The 17355-nt window shown below is 38.9% G+C and overlaps 1 protein-coding gene across 2 annotated transcripts in view; it reads right to left on the bottom strand.

Annotated features, from left to right (window-relative positions):
- Positions 1-17355, bottom strand: part of BDP1 (BDP1 general transcription factor IIIB subunit) — an 87621-nt gene that overhangs the window by 37985 nt on the left and 32281 nt on the right. For both annotated transcript variants that reach the window (XM_087430215.1, XM_087430216.1), the window contains exons 13-22: positions 16256-16415; positions 14096-14187; positions 12898-13093; positions 11521-11654; positions 7107-7980; positions 5730-5917; positions 5057-5279; positions 2962-3140; positions 1780-1990; positions 12-151 (exon numbers count right to left, since the gene is read on the bottom strand). In XM_087430215.1, coding sequence (XP_087286341.1) covers positions 12-151; positions 1780-1990; positions 2962-3140; positions 5057-5279; positions 5730-5917; positions 7107-7980; positions 11521-11654; positions 12898-13093; positions 14096-14187; positions 16256-16415 — 2397 coding nt within the window. The remainder of the gene's footprint in view (positions 1-11; positions 152-1779; positions 1991-2961; positions 3141-5056; positions 5280-5729; positions 5918-7106; positions 7981-11520; positions 11655-12897; positions 13094-14095; positions 14188-16255; positions 16416-17355) is intronic.

Consider the following 17355-nt stretch of genomic DNA (forward strand, 5'->3'; position numbering starts at 1 on the left):
AGTAAACTCACCTCATCTTTTCATCTAAAACGTTTATTTTGTTAACAGGAAGGTCTCCTACAAGAGCCACGTGACTCTGATTTTCATACATTCCGCCTTCTGAAACTTTGGAGGATATAACTTCAATTTCAGTTCCAATTTGAGAATTTGCCTGAAATGACAAAACCATATTTTTTTTTTCCAACAGAACATACCTCCTAAAATCTTTCAATCATTAAGAAATGAATTCAGCTTTTTAAAATGAAGACTCAAACTGGGTATACAATGTTTACGTTTTGTTGCCCAAAACAAAACTGCCTAATTCAGAAAGAAAGTGTCAAAGATTACTGTAGTAATATGTTTACATATGCTTTAAAACAATAGCCATCTGTTGTGAACCTCCCCCAAAAAGTTTAACGGTTTGTTAAAAAAAAGTCTTTTTGGGGGGGTACAAATAAGGAATACAATCCTTTTAAATCTAGATCTTCCCCTGGTAGACAGAGAAAAGAAGGACAGAAAAACAAGAGCTGTTGAAATGGGCATTACACTACTGAAGTCTCTTTCTAATATCAAAAGATCCATGGATAAGAGATTGGTTCAACTGTCATTCAAAACAGCAGAATGTTACACAGCAGTTAAAAATGACATATCCCGATGTTTCTTGACATGGAAAGCTACTTAATGTGAAAACAGTAAGTCACAAACTAATATGTACACGATTTTATTGTTTAAATTTACATATGTGTGCACATCTGTGTGCAAGGAGATTAAGATATGTCACAAGGTTTCAGGGCTACCTCAGGGTGGTGACATTTGGGTGAGTTACTATATTATTTTGTACTGATTGGATATTTTCACAATGGATAGGTTCATTAGGAAAAAAATAAATCTATTTTCACTTAAAAAAAAATCCAGAATGAAAAACCTGAAACAAAACTAGGTACATTACGAGGGGCTGGTCCAGTGGCGCAGTGGTTAAGTTTGAGTGCTCCGCTTCAGTGGCCTGGGGTTTGCAGGTTCGGATCCCAGGCGTGGACCTATGCACTGCTTATCCAGCCATGCTGTGGCGGCGTCCCACGTATAAAGCGGAGGAAGATGGGCACGGATGTTAGCCCAGGGCCAGTCTTCCTCAGCAAAAAGAGGAGGATTGGCAACAGATGTTAGCTCAGGGCTACTCTTCCTCACCAAAAAAAAAAAAAAAAAAAACTCTAGATACATTATGTATTCATTGAGTCGACTAAGTGTCAGATGCCTATATTCTAAGCCAAGTGTGAGCTTCCATTTGATATATTTTTTTTTTTTTGTGAGGAAGATCAGCCCTGAGCTAACATCTGCCAATCCTCCTCTTTTTTTGCTGAGGAAGACTGGCCCTGGGCTAACATCCATGCCCATCTTCCTCCACGTTATATGGGACGCCGCCACAGCATGGCTTGACAAGCAGTGCGTCGGTGCGTGCCCAGGATCCGAACTGGCGAACCCTGGGCCGCCGCAGCGGAGCGCGCACACTTAACCACTTGCACCACCAGGCTGGCCCCCATTTGATCTTTTAATATGCATTAAGGGCCGGCCCCGTGGCTTAGCGGTTAAGTGTGCGCACTCCGCTGCTGGCGGCTTGGATTTGGATCCCGGGCGTGCACCGACGCACCACTTCTCCGGCCATGCTGAGGCCGCGTCCCACATACAGCAACTAGAAGGATGTGCAGCTATGACATACAACTATCTACTGGGGCTTTGGGGGAAAAAATAAATAAAATTAATATGCATTGAAAGGCTTGATTTAATTATATAACAGTAACTCACCCCTGTTGGGAATTTCTTTTTACTTTCATCTTTTTGTAGTACTGTTCTTTCTTCCTTAATTATGCCGTTGGCTTCACCTTTTCCTACTCTCTGTCTCTGTCCAGCCTTTCTTATGTTTGGTCGGGGTCTCTGAAGTCGGCCCCTTACTGGTTGAGCAGTTTGGATGACACTTTCCTTCATTTCTTGTTGGAAAGCGTTTAGATTCTGAGTCCTAGAAAAGGGAACAGGGAGGAGAGAGAGAGCTTGACTGTAAAAAAAATGAAAACCACTATAAAAATATAAAATTTGAATCTCCTCTAATAAACTCTCTACAAAAATATTTTGTACCACTACGGGAAAATTAAATTACTCTCTGATTATAAATATCTTATTTCATAAAAGAAACTACTTATTTCAATTCTCAAAAGGTAATGAACTTATATGAGGTCCCTAAAATATTCAAATTCATAGAGACAGAAAGTAGAATGGTGGTTACCAGGGACTGAAGGAAAGGGGGTGGGGAGTGAGTCTTTAATAGGGACAGAGTTTCAGTTTGGGAAAATAAAAAAGTTCTGGAGATGGACGGAGGTGATGGTTGCAAAACAAGGTGAATGTACTTAATGACACTGGACTGTACAATTAAAAAATGGTTAAGGGCGCCAGCCCAGTGGTGCAAGCAGTTAAGTGCGCGCGCTCCGCTGCGGCGGCTGGGGGTTAGCCGGTTCGGATCCTGGGCATGCACCAACTCAATGCTTATCAAGCCATGCTGTGGCAGCGTCCCATATAAAGTGGAGGAAGATGGGCATGGATGTTAGGCCAGGGCCAGTCTTTCTCAGCAAAAAAAGAGGAGGATTGGCAGATGTTAGCACAGGGCTGATCTCCTTGCAAAAAAAAAAAAGGTTAAAATGGTAAATTTGATGTTATATGTATTTTACTAGTTTTAAAAAAGGTAATGAATACATATATATATTTTTTTAAATGCATTGCTATGTATACGATCTTTAGCAGCTAACAGTGAATATAAGCAGGCAAGCATTAAAAGGTGTTGAACTCAGTTCGATTTTCTATTTCAGGCAGTCTGCCATATGAATAAAAATGAGCCAAGTACTCTTGATATTCACATTAACACATCTTAATAAAAATTAAAAAAATTTGAAAGAATTCTCTCTTATTTTAGATTTTCAAAGAACTACCACTGTTTACCCCATGGAAACAACTAGTTCCTTTTCCTGGGCTTGTGTGGACTGAGACTCCTCAGTAGGTTCACAAAAACTGGACGGTGACAGCTCCTTTTCAGTCTGCACACATGATAATATCACAGCCTCCTCCTGCCTGTGACCTGATTTGTCTTTTCCTCTTGATGTCATTAGGGAAGCCACATTCTAGAAGGCAGATAAAGAAACTATCATCGAGGTTGGTAAAAGTATCAGGAAACAGAAACTCTCATATACTATTAGAGAAGTAAATTGGTCTAGTCTTTGTAGAATACAATAGTGGACTATCAAAAATTTTAAGATCTAGCAATTCTACTTCTACAAATGTATCTTATAAAAATAAATATCTAGAAAATTATATACAAGGATATTTATTACAGCAGTAACAGCCCCCCCAAAAAACAAAGGAAAAAAAAAACAAAACAAAAGAACTGGAAACAACACAACACTATTAACAGGGGATTGAATAAATAAATGATAATGCTTTTATAATGCAACAGTACAGAGCCATTTAAAAGAAGAAAAATTTCTATATACTGATCTAAAGAGATGTTCACAATATCATGTTAAGTGGAAAAATCAGAAGGCAAGCTATGATGCCATTTGTGTAAAATAATGAAAATACCCGCACACATTATTTATGTAAATAAGTATCTATACAGAAAAGTCTAGGTGGATACATTCAAAATCACTACATGACTAACTTGGGAGGGAGAGATGGGACATGATAAAGAACTCTCACTTTTTGGATTACATATTTTTTCCAATTTGAAATATTTTTTTTTTAATTTTTTATTTATTTTTTTCCCCCAAAGCCCCAGTAGATAGCCGTATGCCATAGCTGCACATCGTTCTAGTTGCTGTATGTGGGACGTGGCCTCAGCATGGCCAGAGAAGCGGCGCGTCGGCGCGCGCCCGGGATCCGAACCCAGGCCGCCAGCAGCGTAGTGCACACATCCAACCGCCAAGCCATGGGGCCAGCCCTCCAATTTGAAATTTTTATAATCAGATAAAATAAAAAAGCAATTTAGGGGCCAGCCCCATGGCGTAGCAGTTAAGTGCGCGCGCTCCGCTGCTGGCGGGCCAGGTTCAGATCCCGGGCACGCACTGATGCATCGCTTGTCAGGCCATGCTGTGGCAGCGTCCCATATAAAGTGGAGGAAGATAGGCACAGATGTTAGCCCACGGCCAGTCTTCCTCAGCAAAAAGAGGAGGATTGGCATGGATGTTAGCTCAGGGCTGATCTTCCTCACAAAAAAAAAAAAAAAAAGGCAATTTACCAGGGGCCAGCCCAATGTCCTAGTGTTTGGGTTCAGCACACTCCACTTTGGTGGCCCGAGTTCACAGGTTCAGATCCTAGGCGCGGACCTACACCACTCATGAGCCATGCTATGGCAGTGACTTACATACAAAATAGAGGAGGACTGGCACAGATGTTAGCTCAAGGTGAATCTTCTTCAGCAAAAAAAAAAAAAAAAAAAAAGCAATTTACCTTTTTCAAATATAAGATTAGGAGGAAAAAGTACAAATGTTCAAGCACAGTAAGAACTAAGCTATTTTAAAATGTAAAAGAAGAATTTTAATTCAAAAAAGTTTATATGTTTAGAACACAACTTATGAGTGTTAACAATTCATTTCAAAGTTTTTGATGCCATATCGCACAGTCTTAAACTGTTATGGACCAAGTTAATGAAGTAAATAAAATATCTCCTTTAAATCACATCAAGCTTCTAACTTTTTATTTCACCTTCACAACAGAGTAAAATAAAGGACTGCTGTTCTCATTTTTCCTATCAAGAAACTGGTTGCATCATCTGGCTCTGGTCACACAAAGAATAAAGGTCAGAACTTGAACTAGAGTCCCGACCTCTGCAATTCCTTCCTGTGACACCCTTGCCCATCATCAGAGAGCTGAGGTTCCTACACAAACCTTGTGGAACAAGGAGTCACTATTAGTACAGGAACAATCTTATCACACACAGTAAAAATTATCTGAGGAAATATTTGTGAAAATCCAATTCCAGATGTTTTACTTTAGTAACCATAGTAACTGAAATAAACCCTCCATCTTCAATATCACTCACGTGTTGAGAAGGGAGCATATTCGTCTGTTCTGTGCTCTGTTGCATCACACCAGTCTCCATTTTACTGGTTTCCAATTTCTTCCCAGGCACAAATGTTCCTGTTTCCATAGTCTCTCTCTTTAAAGCTGCTCTCGCTAAGTTTGGCTTTGGTCTTTTGAATCGACTTCTCACAAAAGGTGCTGGTTTAACTTCAAATGGCTTCTGTTCTTGAGGAAGAGATTTGCTTTTGGAACAAGGATTATCAAGCTTTAGAATGAACTGAAGGGCAGTGGGAGCGGAGTCTTAGGACAACCTTAGACACCGGCAGTAAATGTTTCATTCTAATTCTTAACAGGAAAACAAATCGGACTATTTCGTAGATGCTGAAAAACAGTGGTACAATCCACGTATAAGCCTAGGAATTATATCATCTTTGCATTAAGAAAATATAGGTTTGTTATACCCATAGTGGCTTAGGAGTATGTGTTACATCCAGTTCTGTAGGTTAGTAATTCTCACAATCAACTGTCAGAAGGACCTCAATCCTCTCTCCCAGTCTTCCCAAAACTAGCTTAAAACCTCTAACACTATGCTATAGATACTATGTCTTGAAACCTCACTTAGTTTAACATAATCGGCAAATATAACTTGATATGTTTTTTCTTTAAAAGCACACAGATCTATATACTCGTACCTTAAATTAATATCTGAAAACTGCTCTGGAACATCTAGAGATTGCATCCCTTGGTCTTCTGTTTTACCAAGTTCAGAAGTCTGTGAAGATGTCTTCAAATGAATCAACTGACTTGATCTTTCCTTTTCATAATTTCCTTCCTCTTCTACAGATGTATGCACCATGGATAGGGCTTCACTGCTAATGTTCTGGAGGAATACCCACAGTGAATCAGCACATATACAAGATTCCTTAAGCATTTCATACATTTAAAACAAAACCCTACTATAGTCTCCACATTCTTCTTTAAAAATCTACAAGTTTGTTTTTTTAATTTTTCAATAACATAAAATTGAATTTACAAATGTTAAAACATAGAATTCAGGAAATTCTTCTTTTTAAAATGCATATTATGATTTTTCCAAACCACAAATGTTACTACCTGTCCAAAAAAAGTCCTCGAAAATGGTAGAATAGCATGAACTTCAAGTAACCGGAAACTTTTAATAAAAGGAACTTTTAAAAGTGGAGTAAAAAGGGGTGAGGCAGGAAATAAAAGAAAAAAACTGATACAAATATGGTCAAAAGAAATAATTCCAACATATACTCATACCAGAGTTAGCACAGTTTCAGTCCACTTCCTACATTCCTTTTATCTGAAAGAGTAACTTCAAACTGACATTAAGAATAGCAACTTTCGGGCCGGCCCCATGGCTTAGCGGTTAAGTGCTCGCGCTCCGCTGCTGGCGGCCCAGGTTCGGATCCCGGGCGCACACCGACGCACCGCTTCTCCGGCCATGCTGGGGCCGCGTCCCACATACAGCAACTAGAAGGATGTGCAGCTGTGACATACAACTATCTACTGGGGCTTTGGGGGAAAAAATAAATAAATAAAATTATAAAAAAAAAGAATAGCAACTTTTCCAGAATTAAAATTTTTTTTTAATTATTTTAAAGAAAGAATATATTGGGGCCAGCCCAGTAGCGTAGTGGTTAAGTTCACGTGCTCCGCTTCGGTGGCCCGGGGTTCGCAGGTTCGGATCCCGGGCGCACAGAGACGCACCGCTTGTCAGGCCATGCTGTGGCGGCGTCCCATATAAAGTAGAGGAAGATGGGCATGGATGTGAGCCCAGGGCCAGTCTTCCTCAGCAAAAAAGAGGAGGATTAGCACGGGACATTAGCTCAGGGCTGGTCTTCCTCACAAAAAAAATAAGTAAATAAAAGAACATATTGTTTCTTTAAGGTCCTGGAACACAGAATTTAGGGCTAAGAACGACTTTAGGCGTTTAGAGATTTTAAACGTTGTTGGACTTAAAGGCAATAATCATGGAACTAATTTGATAATCTTTCCCTGACAAAGTACCCCAAAAAATTTTTAAAGGACAGAAAAATACGTACTTCGAGATTTAGTGACGGCAGAGTGCCGCCGTCAGCACGACTGCTCTGCGTTAAATCTGTCTCAATGTGTCTTGAGGCTTCGGGCTCCTCTGGTTCATTTTCCCTTAGAGAAATGTCTATGTTTCCAGTAGTTTTCACACCTGCCACTATTTCCCCAGGAGTACTAATCTCGTCTGCTCCACTTTTCTGCAAGGAAATTCCTCTTCCAGTTTCTTCCAAACCTGCCTGGGTTTCCTCAACGGCAGTCATCTCTCCCGAGACCTCTTCCGTCAGGGAAGTGTCTCTTTTTCCAGGTTCTTCCAAATCCACCTCCCTGTCCCCTGCGGCACTGAGCCCCACCAGGACCTTGTCCCTCGGGGACACCCCTCTTCCAGTTTCTTCCAAACCCGTCTCCACGTCACCGATAGTGCTGACCTCCTCTGGGGCCTCTTCTTGTGTGAATGTTTCTCCGCTTCCACTTCCTGCCAAATCTGTCTCTCTTTCCTCCGTGGCATCAGTCACCTGCGGCACCTTGTCCCTTGGGGAAACCCCTCTTCCAGTTTCTTCCAAACCTGTCTCCATCTCCACAGTGCTGTCAATCATTTCTGGTATCTTCTCCCCGGAAGAGATGCCTCTTCTTTCAGTTTCTTTCGAATCTGACTCCATCTCCTTAGCAGCATCAGCCTCCACTGGTACCTGCTCCCTTGGTGAGGTTTCCGGTCTTGCAATCTCTCCCAGAGCTGCTGTCATTTCCCCAGAGGTAAGAACCGCCTCTTCCTTTGAGAAAATCTCTCCTGTTCCAGTCCCTCTGCCTACATTTGGCTTTGGTTTCTGATATTGAGTCTTTAGAATTGGGACTTGTTTGAGTATACTTGCTTCATTATCCTCTTGAATACTATAAAAAAAGACAATCAAATTTTAAACCAGATTGCCAGTTGAAGAGATGATGGTTGAGAAATCACTATTGAAACACTACAAACTCTCAAATTAAAAAAAATGAAGGAAGCCCCAGGAATCTCTGTGTAAAAATTTAAAAATTAACGGAGAGAAAAAAAAAATTCCATCTTTTGAAATTATAGCAAACTTTTAAAATAATATATATACTACAGTCATGGGTTGCTTAAGGACAGGGAGATGTTCTGAGAAAGGCATCTTTAGGCAATTTCACTGTTGTGCAAACAACACAGAGTGTACTTACACAACCTAGGTGGTACAGCCTACTACGTACCTAGGCCATATGGTACTAATCTTACCGGACCACCATCATATATGCGGTCCATTGACTGAAACGTCATTATGTGGCGCATGACTGTATATAGAGACATATATAGAGAAATCTATCAATTAGGTCAATTAGAGTAGCAGCTAATTAGTCCTAAATAGTCTCTTTCTAATTGTCATCCACACTACCCTTCGCAAATACTGGCTGAGAAAGCCTCTCCAGTCCTCTACACTGGAGCTCCTCTTACCTTTTTCCCCTACCACCCCTCCACCCAGACATATACCTTGCCATTAGAATTAAGGAACTCATTCTTATGGCCAGACTTGACCAGCATCTCAAATAGCCGGATGGAGGCATGGTTTGAATAAGATACAGTCTTATGACTAGGAACAGGTTTGCCCCTCCTCACTTTTTAAAAACAATTAAAAATGAGATCTCCTGTACAGATATTTCTCTAAGAGCTTGTGATTTTTATAATATAAATTGGGAATAAAAAGAAAGATTAACTAAATAACACTATTTTGCAGTCTGTTGAATGCTATTGGGCATACAACAATCACTACCTAGAACAAGCACCTTGCTCTCCAGGGAAGCAGCAGCACTCTTTGCTTTGTGCTTTATCATAACAAATAGCCAGTAAAACCAAAAAAAAAACATGAATGAAAGAGCTCTTAGTGACTGGTTAAGAAAGGTCATTAATCTTGGGCAGAAGCCAGATCAAATGAAACACTAGACTTACTCAGTAATGTTAGGCTGAACTAGTGCATACACTTGACGACTTAAAAAAAAGATTAAAAACGATGCTATTGCTTGTTTGAACTTCCTAGGTCCTAAGCTGTCTTTCTTCATTGAAACAACTGTTTTTCATAATGCAATTTTTGATAACACAAGGCAGGTCCTTAGGAATAAGACTGCTTTTCAAATTATACTTTTTTATATAACTGAGGTGTCTTATACTTATCAATAACTTTAGTAATTGATAAGATTCAATGCAAAACTAATATTGATCAATAAAGAAAATTGAATTTGGTTAGTTCTTGGTGGATTTCATTCTATTTTCTGACTTATGATTCTTTTTTTTTTTTTTTTTTTGTGAGGAAGATCAGCCCTGAGCTAACATCCATGCCAAGCCTCCTCTTTTTGCTGAAGAAGACTGGCTCTGAGCTAACATCTATTGCCAATCCTCCTCCTTTGTTCCCCCAAAGCCCCAGTAGATAGTTGTAAGTCATAGTTGCACATCCTTCTAGTTGCTGTACGTGGGACGCGGCCTCAGCATGGCTGGAGAAGCAGTGCGTTGGTGCGCACCCGGACTCCGAACCCGGGTCGCCAGTAGCAGAGCACACGCACTTGACCACTAAGCCATGGGGCCGGCCCCTTATGATTCTTTTCATTTCCATCTGGAAGTATCTACCGTTTAGTGAGGTTCCTGTGATAGCAATCCTGGTTTGGTTATCATGAGAAAAGATAAACTATAAAGTCACATTTTGAACACTAGTATATTCTTAAAATCTATAAAGGTTTTAAGCAAAGAGTTAACAATTTCATTACTTGAATATCATTCACATTTCCAGAGACAAATACGAAATATTCTGATTATATTCTATGTGCTTAGATTGTCTCTAAGTAATAAAAGGACTTGATAAGATTAACTTTTATGGATAAATAATAAACAAACATCACACTACTTGGAGTTCACGAACAACCAGTCAACGAACAGCTCTAAGCACGTATCATACACCAGGAAGGCAGGAGCTAGGCACTGAGGACATGCGGTGAACGAGACAGCCCTCCTCTCACAGAGCGCCAGGAGCTGCACCAGGAACTAACGGCAGGTCTGAGACTGGAGATCAGACCTGCAACTGAACTAGATGCTTTCTCAACTTAAAACATAGAGTGGATCCACAACTCTCTCCTCAGATCACAGATTTTAAGGAGAAAAGCACAGAAAGAAAGAGGACCAGAACTGGACAAAGTAGGAGAAGGAATGGGCACAAAACTATAAATCTGCTCCATGGTCCACAGATGCGTTTTTCTAAAATACAGAGTTTAAGAATCTTCAAAGTATTTATAAACCTCCATAAGATAACTCACCAATCAGGAGAGACAAACCTCAAAATATTTCTATGAAGGAGACAGGATGCAAAATTAGCCTAGAAGAGTGAGTTTCAAAAAACATATTCACCAATTTATTGAATCAAGTAGAATTATTAATGCATTCTTCATCTCAGAGCCTCTTTCTCTGTTTTCTTTCTCGTACACAGCACCTTGAACATTTCAAAGTGTTTGAGGGTGGCGATTTGAGAAAACACAGCATCTCAGACTTGTTTTCAAGGATGCTGGAGACCCAAAGGCCAGAAAGGCCACATGATGAAACAGAAGGACACTGCCTTTGCAGAGAAAGCTGTTGAGATCTGACTGGTATCAGTTCTAAACAACATCCACCAGGGTTCTAAAACCCAAGGGCCACTCAGGGAAAACAATTTCCTACCAAGCCACGTGAATTATTAACGGCGTCTAGCTTAAAGTGAAAAACATATGAACAAAAAATCCCAATTGTAGTTATCTGTGATTAGTACTTGTATCAGAGATAACGTAACAAGAACATAGCTATGCAGGCTTCTACCTAGACACTGTGTGGCAGAGTAATGAAAGGGTTTGGGGGTGAGGAGAGGAGTACGTAGGGAGGAGAGGGAAGAAAGGAGAGAAGGGTGAAGAAAGAAGCAAAGGAGTAAAGAAGTAAGGAATAAACAAATTTTTCTGTCTTCTAATAAAGACCTTTAAAATAGTTCAGGAAACCCAGCTTTCACTCTCAGGTTAGGTGGTATTTAAACGAGCTAATACAGCTAGCTGTAAGAAAGCACAGGATACGCCAGACTTTAAATGTAGAGATTGGGAAAATATTAGTAATTGTTGAAACTAGATAAAATAATAATAATTACTGAAACTAGATAGTAGGTGCATGGGAGTCCATTCTGTTCTCACTGCTTTTGTGAACAATAAATATTCCCAAAAGGAAAAAAAAAATTTTTAAGTACACTAATAATTCCATTGCTCTGGTTTGGTACCCTCCAAATTTGGTACACAAATGTAATTATGTAACTTGATGTATATACAGGTAACAAGTCAGTCTGATTTGCTGTTGTTTTAAAAAAACCAATTTCTAAAACTTTCCACAAAATTCAAAAATTATATAATCACTAAGATGATGCTTACCTCACACATTCATGAAGAGCCTTGGGCTCATCTGGCTGCACATTCTGAAAAGGAGGATCTTTTTCCACAGACTGTGATGTGGTGTCCTCACACTCAACACTTTTACATGACTGATCTTCTGTTTGTCCAGGAGTCTTAATAACAAACACATTTTTTAAAAAGTTTTACGTTTCACAATGAAATACCCATTTATAAAAGATTTCATTAAAAATTTGTCCAATTTGAGTTCAAGGAAAATGGTAAACATTTCAAAATTATAAAATGATATTTAACAGATGCTTTTTAATGTTTTTTCTTTAGCTATCTTAGAAAATTTCATGAAGCCAGACCTTTTACCTCATCTCAAAGCCCCCATTCTTTTCCTCCCAACCAGAATGCAAGGACCTGCTTGTCTTTTACCCACTGGGGTCTACTTTCTGAATCCTTCTTATCATTGTATCACAACCTAGACCTTGGAAATTATAACAAAAGAAATTCAAATCTCAAATTATGCCAACTTTTACCCTTATTGCAAAGACTAGTTATTATGTAAACAATCTAAAATTTATAACCTTTGTTTTGGGAATTGTATTTTAGTAGGGAGCTTTTCTTTTTTTTTTTAATTTTTTTATTTATTTATTTTTTCCCCCAAAGCCCCAGCAGACAGTTGTATGTCATAGATGCACATCCTTCTAGTTGCTGTATGTGGGACGTGGCCTCAGCATGGCTGGAAAAGCGGTGCGTTGGTGCACGCCCAGGATCCGAACCCGAGCCGCCAGCAGCGGAGCACGCGCACTTAACCGCTAAGCCACGGGGCCGGCCCTTAGTAGGGAGCTTTTAACATTTATTCTGCTAAAGCCAGTGTTAAAATTTACATATCTAGCTATGTTTTCAAAAGGGAAGTGTAACTTAAACAGCTGCTGAGTGATGCGGAAGGGAAGTCCAAACATGAGGTCGGATGAAGGCAGATGATCCATCAAGTAAATGCTCCAAGTCTGGAGAGCCCAAAGTTAAATGGCTTTATAATTAGCAAAGCCACCAGCTATGAGATGTTGGCCTTAAATTTAATAAACAATGTACACAATTATATAGTGTTGCTGTTTAAGACAGGGGGTGCTGGGCCGGCCCTGTGGCTTGGTGGTTAAGTGCGCGCGCTGCGATGCTGGTGGCCCGGGTTCGGATCCCGGGTGCGCATCGAGGCACCACTTCTCCGTTCATCCTGAGGCCGAGTCCCGCATACAGCAACTAGAAGGATGTGCAGCTACGACATACAACTATCCACTGGGGCTTTGGGGGGAAGAAATAAAATCTTAAAAAAAAAAAAAAAAAAAAAAGACGGGGTGAAAGGAGGCTTATGTACTGGTTTAACAAGAAACTGGAAGGAATCACAGTACTTACATCTCTGTCAACACAGGATTCATTTTCATTCTTTTCTACATTGGCCCCAATATTTTCCTGCGATGTAAGAATTTCTTTTCTTTCAGCAGCTTTACTGACATTTGGCTTTGGCCTCTGCAATCGGCCCCTCATTAGCCGTGAAGGTCTGAAAGCCTTTGGTTGATCATCTTCCTGCAGACAAATTTTTTCACTTGAACTAGAACAATTACGAAGGAATAAAATCGATGGTTATTCTGAAGTCACATACTTGCTTGTTTTCATTATTCCCTTCTCCTACTTATGAATAAGTAAACCATTTGGAATATAAAATAACTCACAAGTGTCCTCAAGAACATCCTCAAAGCTATCATACTTCTACACCTTAACTCTTTGGAACAGACATAATCCTGAAAGCCTGACTATAAAAAAGCATTTTATAATCAAATTTTCACCACAAAATTAGAAAAATATATACCTGACAAGCATGTAACAAACACTATTCCCCACTCAGGACACTACTGCGTCACGTACAGCTCCAGGGCCCTGGACACTGATTCCAGCATAAATGTACCATCCAGAACCCACTGGTTCAGATTCATATCGGAGCAAGGCCTATTCTAGATCTCCATTCCAAGTTAAATATTCCCTTTGCAAACCTCTTGCTGTAAGCAAAATTATCCAGAAACATGTATCTTAACCATTAATTTACCTAACTAGACTTTGTTAAAATCTTGTTAATAAGTTGAGGGAAAAATGTAACTGCTAACTCAGTGGATCCATACTATAATTTATTTCTAAAATATTAAGCATAAAGAGCATTATTAAAATGTTTCAACAACACCTATAGTCAAAAACGGACTTAAGGGGCCACCCCAGTGGCGTAGTGGTTAAGTTTGTGCACTCCACTTCGGTGGCCCGGGGTTTCTAGGCTCGGATCCTGGGCGCAGACCTACTCATCGTTCATCAAGCCATGCTGTGGCAGCGTCCCATATACAAAATGGAAGAAGACGGGCACAGATGTTAGCTCAGCGACAATCTGCCTCAGCAAAAAGAGAAGGATTGGCAATGGATGTTACCTCAGAGCCAATTTCCTCACCAAAAAAAAAATGGACTTAAGTATACTAGCTGAAAATAAAATTCAGACATTATCAAGTAGAAAACACGTTATTACAATCATTTGTAAGAGTTACTATTTTTATTCTACTTCTTAAATACTTACTTAGATACAGTCTCAGCTTCTGGGTTCTCTCTCTCTGCACTCTCCGTTCCAGAAACATCAAATGTGTTCTTTTTATCCTTTTCCACATGATTCTATAAATTCAATTTCTTACATTTAATCTACTTAACATAAAAATGTTCAAACTTTGTAAAAATAAATGGAAATTAAAACAATGAAATTTATTTTTTTGTATTTCTAATTATAAGGGAGTTTTTAACATTACAAATGCAGATGAGAATATTATAAAACATATAATCTCATATATTACTGATAGAAGCATAAATTGGTATATCCTTTCTGGAAAGCCTTTTGCCAATATGAATCAAGAGCCTTAAAAACGTTCATACTCTTTGGCCCTGTAATACCATTCGAAGACTCTATTCTAAGAAAATATTTAGACAAAGATTTAAGTACAAAGATGTATACTGGAACATTATGCAAAATAGCGAACATGGTAAACAGACAAAATATCCAATAATGAGTAAATGATTAAACACATTCAGTTATACCCATTGACAGAATATTATGAAGTCAGCAAAAACCATGTCTTCAAAAGAGGTTTAATGATATGGAAAAATATTTATGAAATGTTAAGTACCAAAGAAAGATATAAAAACTGAATTAATACTACTACTCAATTTTGTAAAAGAAAAGCTGGAAGGATATACACTAAAAGGTTGACTGTATCTGGATAATGAAATTACAAGTACTTTTTGTTTCAATTCTTACATGAATCTATATTTTCCCAATTTTCTAGAATTTAAAAACATCTTACAAAATTATAATATAACTATATTATAAAAAGTGTGATGGGGCCAGCCTGGTGGCATAGTGGTTAAGTTTGTAGGGTCCACTTTGGCGCCCCAGGGTTCACAGGTTCAAATCCTGGGCGCAGACTGACCACCACTCATCAAGCCATGCTGCGGCGGCATCCCACATACAAAATAGAGGAAGATGGGCACAGATGTTAGCTCAGAGCCAATCTTCCTCAGCAAAAAGAGGAAGAGTGGCAACAGATGTTAGCTCAGGGCCAATCTTCCTCACCAAAAAAAAAAAGAAAGAAAGAAAGAAAAGTGTGATAAGATACTTCACATTAGAGAAAAAAAGGTAGACTAACATTTTTAAAAGTATTTTAGCAAAAATAAAAAATTTATAACAATATAATGCTGGCAGGATATAAGGAAACAGGGAACATTCATTTAAATGCTTGTAGCAATGTAAACAGATTCTCTTTTTTTTTTTTTTGCAGAGGAAGATCGAGACTGGGCTAACATCTGTGCCCATCCTCCTCTGCTTTATATGGGACGCTGCCACAGCATGGCTTGACAAGTGGTGCATCGGTGCACGCCCGGGATCCAAACCTGCAATTCCCGGGCCGCCAAAGCAGAGAGCGCACACTTAACTGCTGCGCCACCGGGCCGTCCCCAATAGATTCATTTTTTTTGACTGTTGGTTGGCCAATGCAGAACAAGAACCATAAATATATTTAAAATACTTTGATTCATTAATCCCACCACCTCTGGAAATTTATTCTTTGCCTATTTCCTTAAGAAAGCTCTATTTACAAAATTGTTTGCTTTTATGTACAAGAGTTAAAAAAAAAGTGGGAAGAACCTAAATGTCCACCATTAGAGAAATGGTTAGGTAAATTAATAATATGTTAACCTGATGCAACTACTAAAAAGATCAATTAACCCCAAGAAAGTGTAAATGAATAGTTTCAGAGAAAAGTTTTAAGTATTATATATGTTACGATTAAAATCTATAGAAATGTTTACATACATAAAAAGAGAGAAGTTTATAAAGGAGAAATAGAGGAATGTGAGTGTCTGCATTTAGATGAAAGGGTTGTGGGTTAATTTTATGTATAGCTGGTTTAAAAATATTTTGAATAAAAACTTTAAGTAATTTATTTATTTATTTATGTAAAGAAAAGACAGATTTGTCTCTACTTACGATGTCTAAAATGATATCTCCTCAGTTCTAAAGAAAACGCATAAACAGGAGACTAGTAAAACAAATTTAATATTACTTTGTAAACTCTTGTGTCTTTTAGTATCACTAACATTACTCTGCAATTACAAGCTAAACATTTTTATTTCCAACTATTTAGGAAAAACCTTCATAATTTTAACTTACATAAAGTCTCCTGCTCCATACCTTTTCAACTGGAGTTTCTGGCTGTAAACTCTCGCTCTCTGCATCTGTTTTACCTCGTGAAACAACTGATTTCTTCCCAACTGCTCTTGATAAATTGGGTTTAGGTCTCTGGAGTCGTCCTCTTCCCACTGGTTTAATATTTTCTCTTTGATCAGTTTCCCTAAAAAATTAACATTATGTAAACTGCACCAACATGAAGCATATTCACACGAAATTCTGGAAAATTCTTTAAAAATCCACTCAGAGGGGCCGGCCCCGTGGCTTAGCGGTTGAGTGCCTGCACTCCGCTGCTGGCGGCCCGGGTTCGGATCCCGGGCGCGCACCAACGCACCGCTTCTCCGGCCATGATGAGGCTGCGTCCCACATACGGCAAGTAGCAGGATGTGCAGCTACGACATACAACTATCTACTGGGGCTTTGGGGAGAAAAAGGGAAAAAAAAGGAGGAGGATAGGCAATAGATGTGAGCTCAGGGCTGATCTTCCTCACCAAAAAAAAAAAAAAAAAAAAAATCCACTCAGAGCCAGAAAATACTCCTTTAAGCCTACTTACAGGAAGAGTAGCAAAGAAAACTGAAAAAGAAGAGCAGTGAGTGGCTAACGAACTTGTTCTATCCCATGTTAAAAATGTGCTAGTCAGCATGAACCCTAAAACACTGCGGTGCTGATGTGAATTAACACACAAATGCAGCAAAAGAAAATGGAGAGGATGACGCCAAAAGACACATGATTTTAGCATATAATAAAGGCAGCATTTCAAAACAGTGAGGATAAGACGAAATACAAAATAATCTATTTTTAAAAATAAATATTGAACTAAATAGATGTTGATAGGAACACTGGAAAATTGGGGAATAAAACAAAATTAGCTCCACTCTTTGCACGGTCCTCACAGTATATTCCAACTGGACGAAAGATTTAATGAAACCACAGAGAAAACACAGATGGATTCTTCTATAACCCTGAGGTGGGGTAAGCCTTTCTAAAATTGGATTAAAAGTTCATAAGCCATAAAAGAAAAAAAATTGAGAAATTTGACAACATAATCAAAAACTTTTACTTGGCCAAAACATGGTTAAGTCAGAAGTCAAACTACAAACCA

This window comes from Ceratotherium simum, chromosome 4, assembly GCF_057802395.1.
Source record: "Ceratotherium simum simum isolate JZ-2026a chromosome 4, ASM5780239v1, whole genome shotgun sequence".
Lineage (NCBI taxonomy): Eukaryota > Metazoa > Chordata > Mammalia > Perissodactyla > Rhinocerotidae > Ceratotherium > Ceratotherium simum.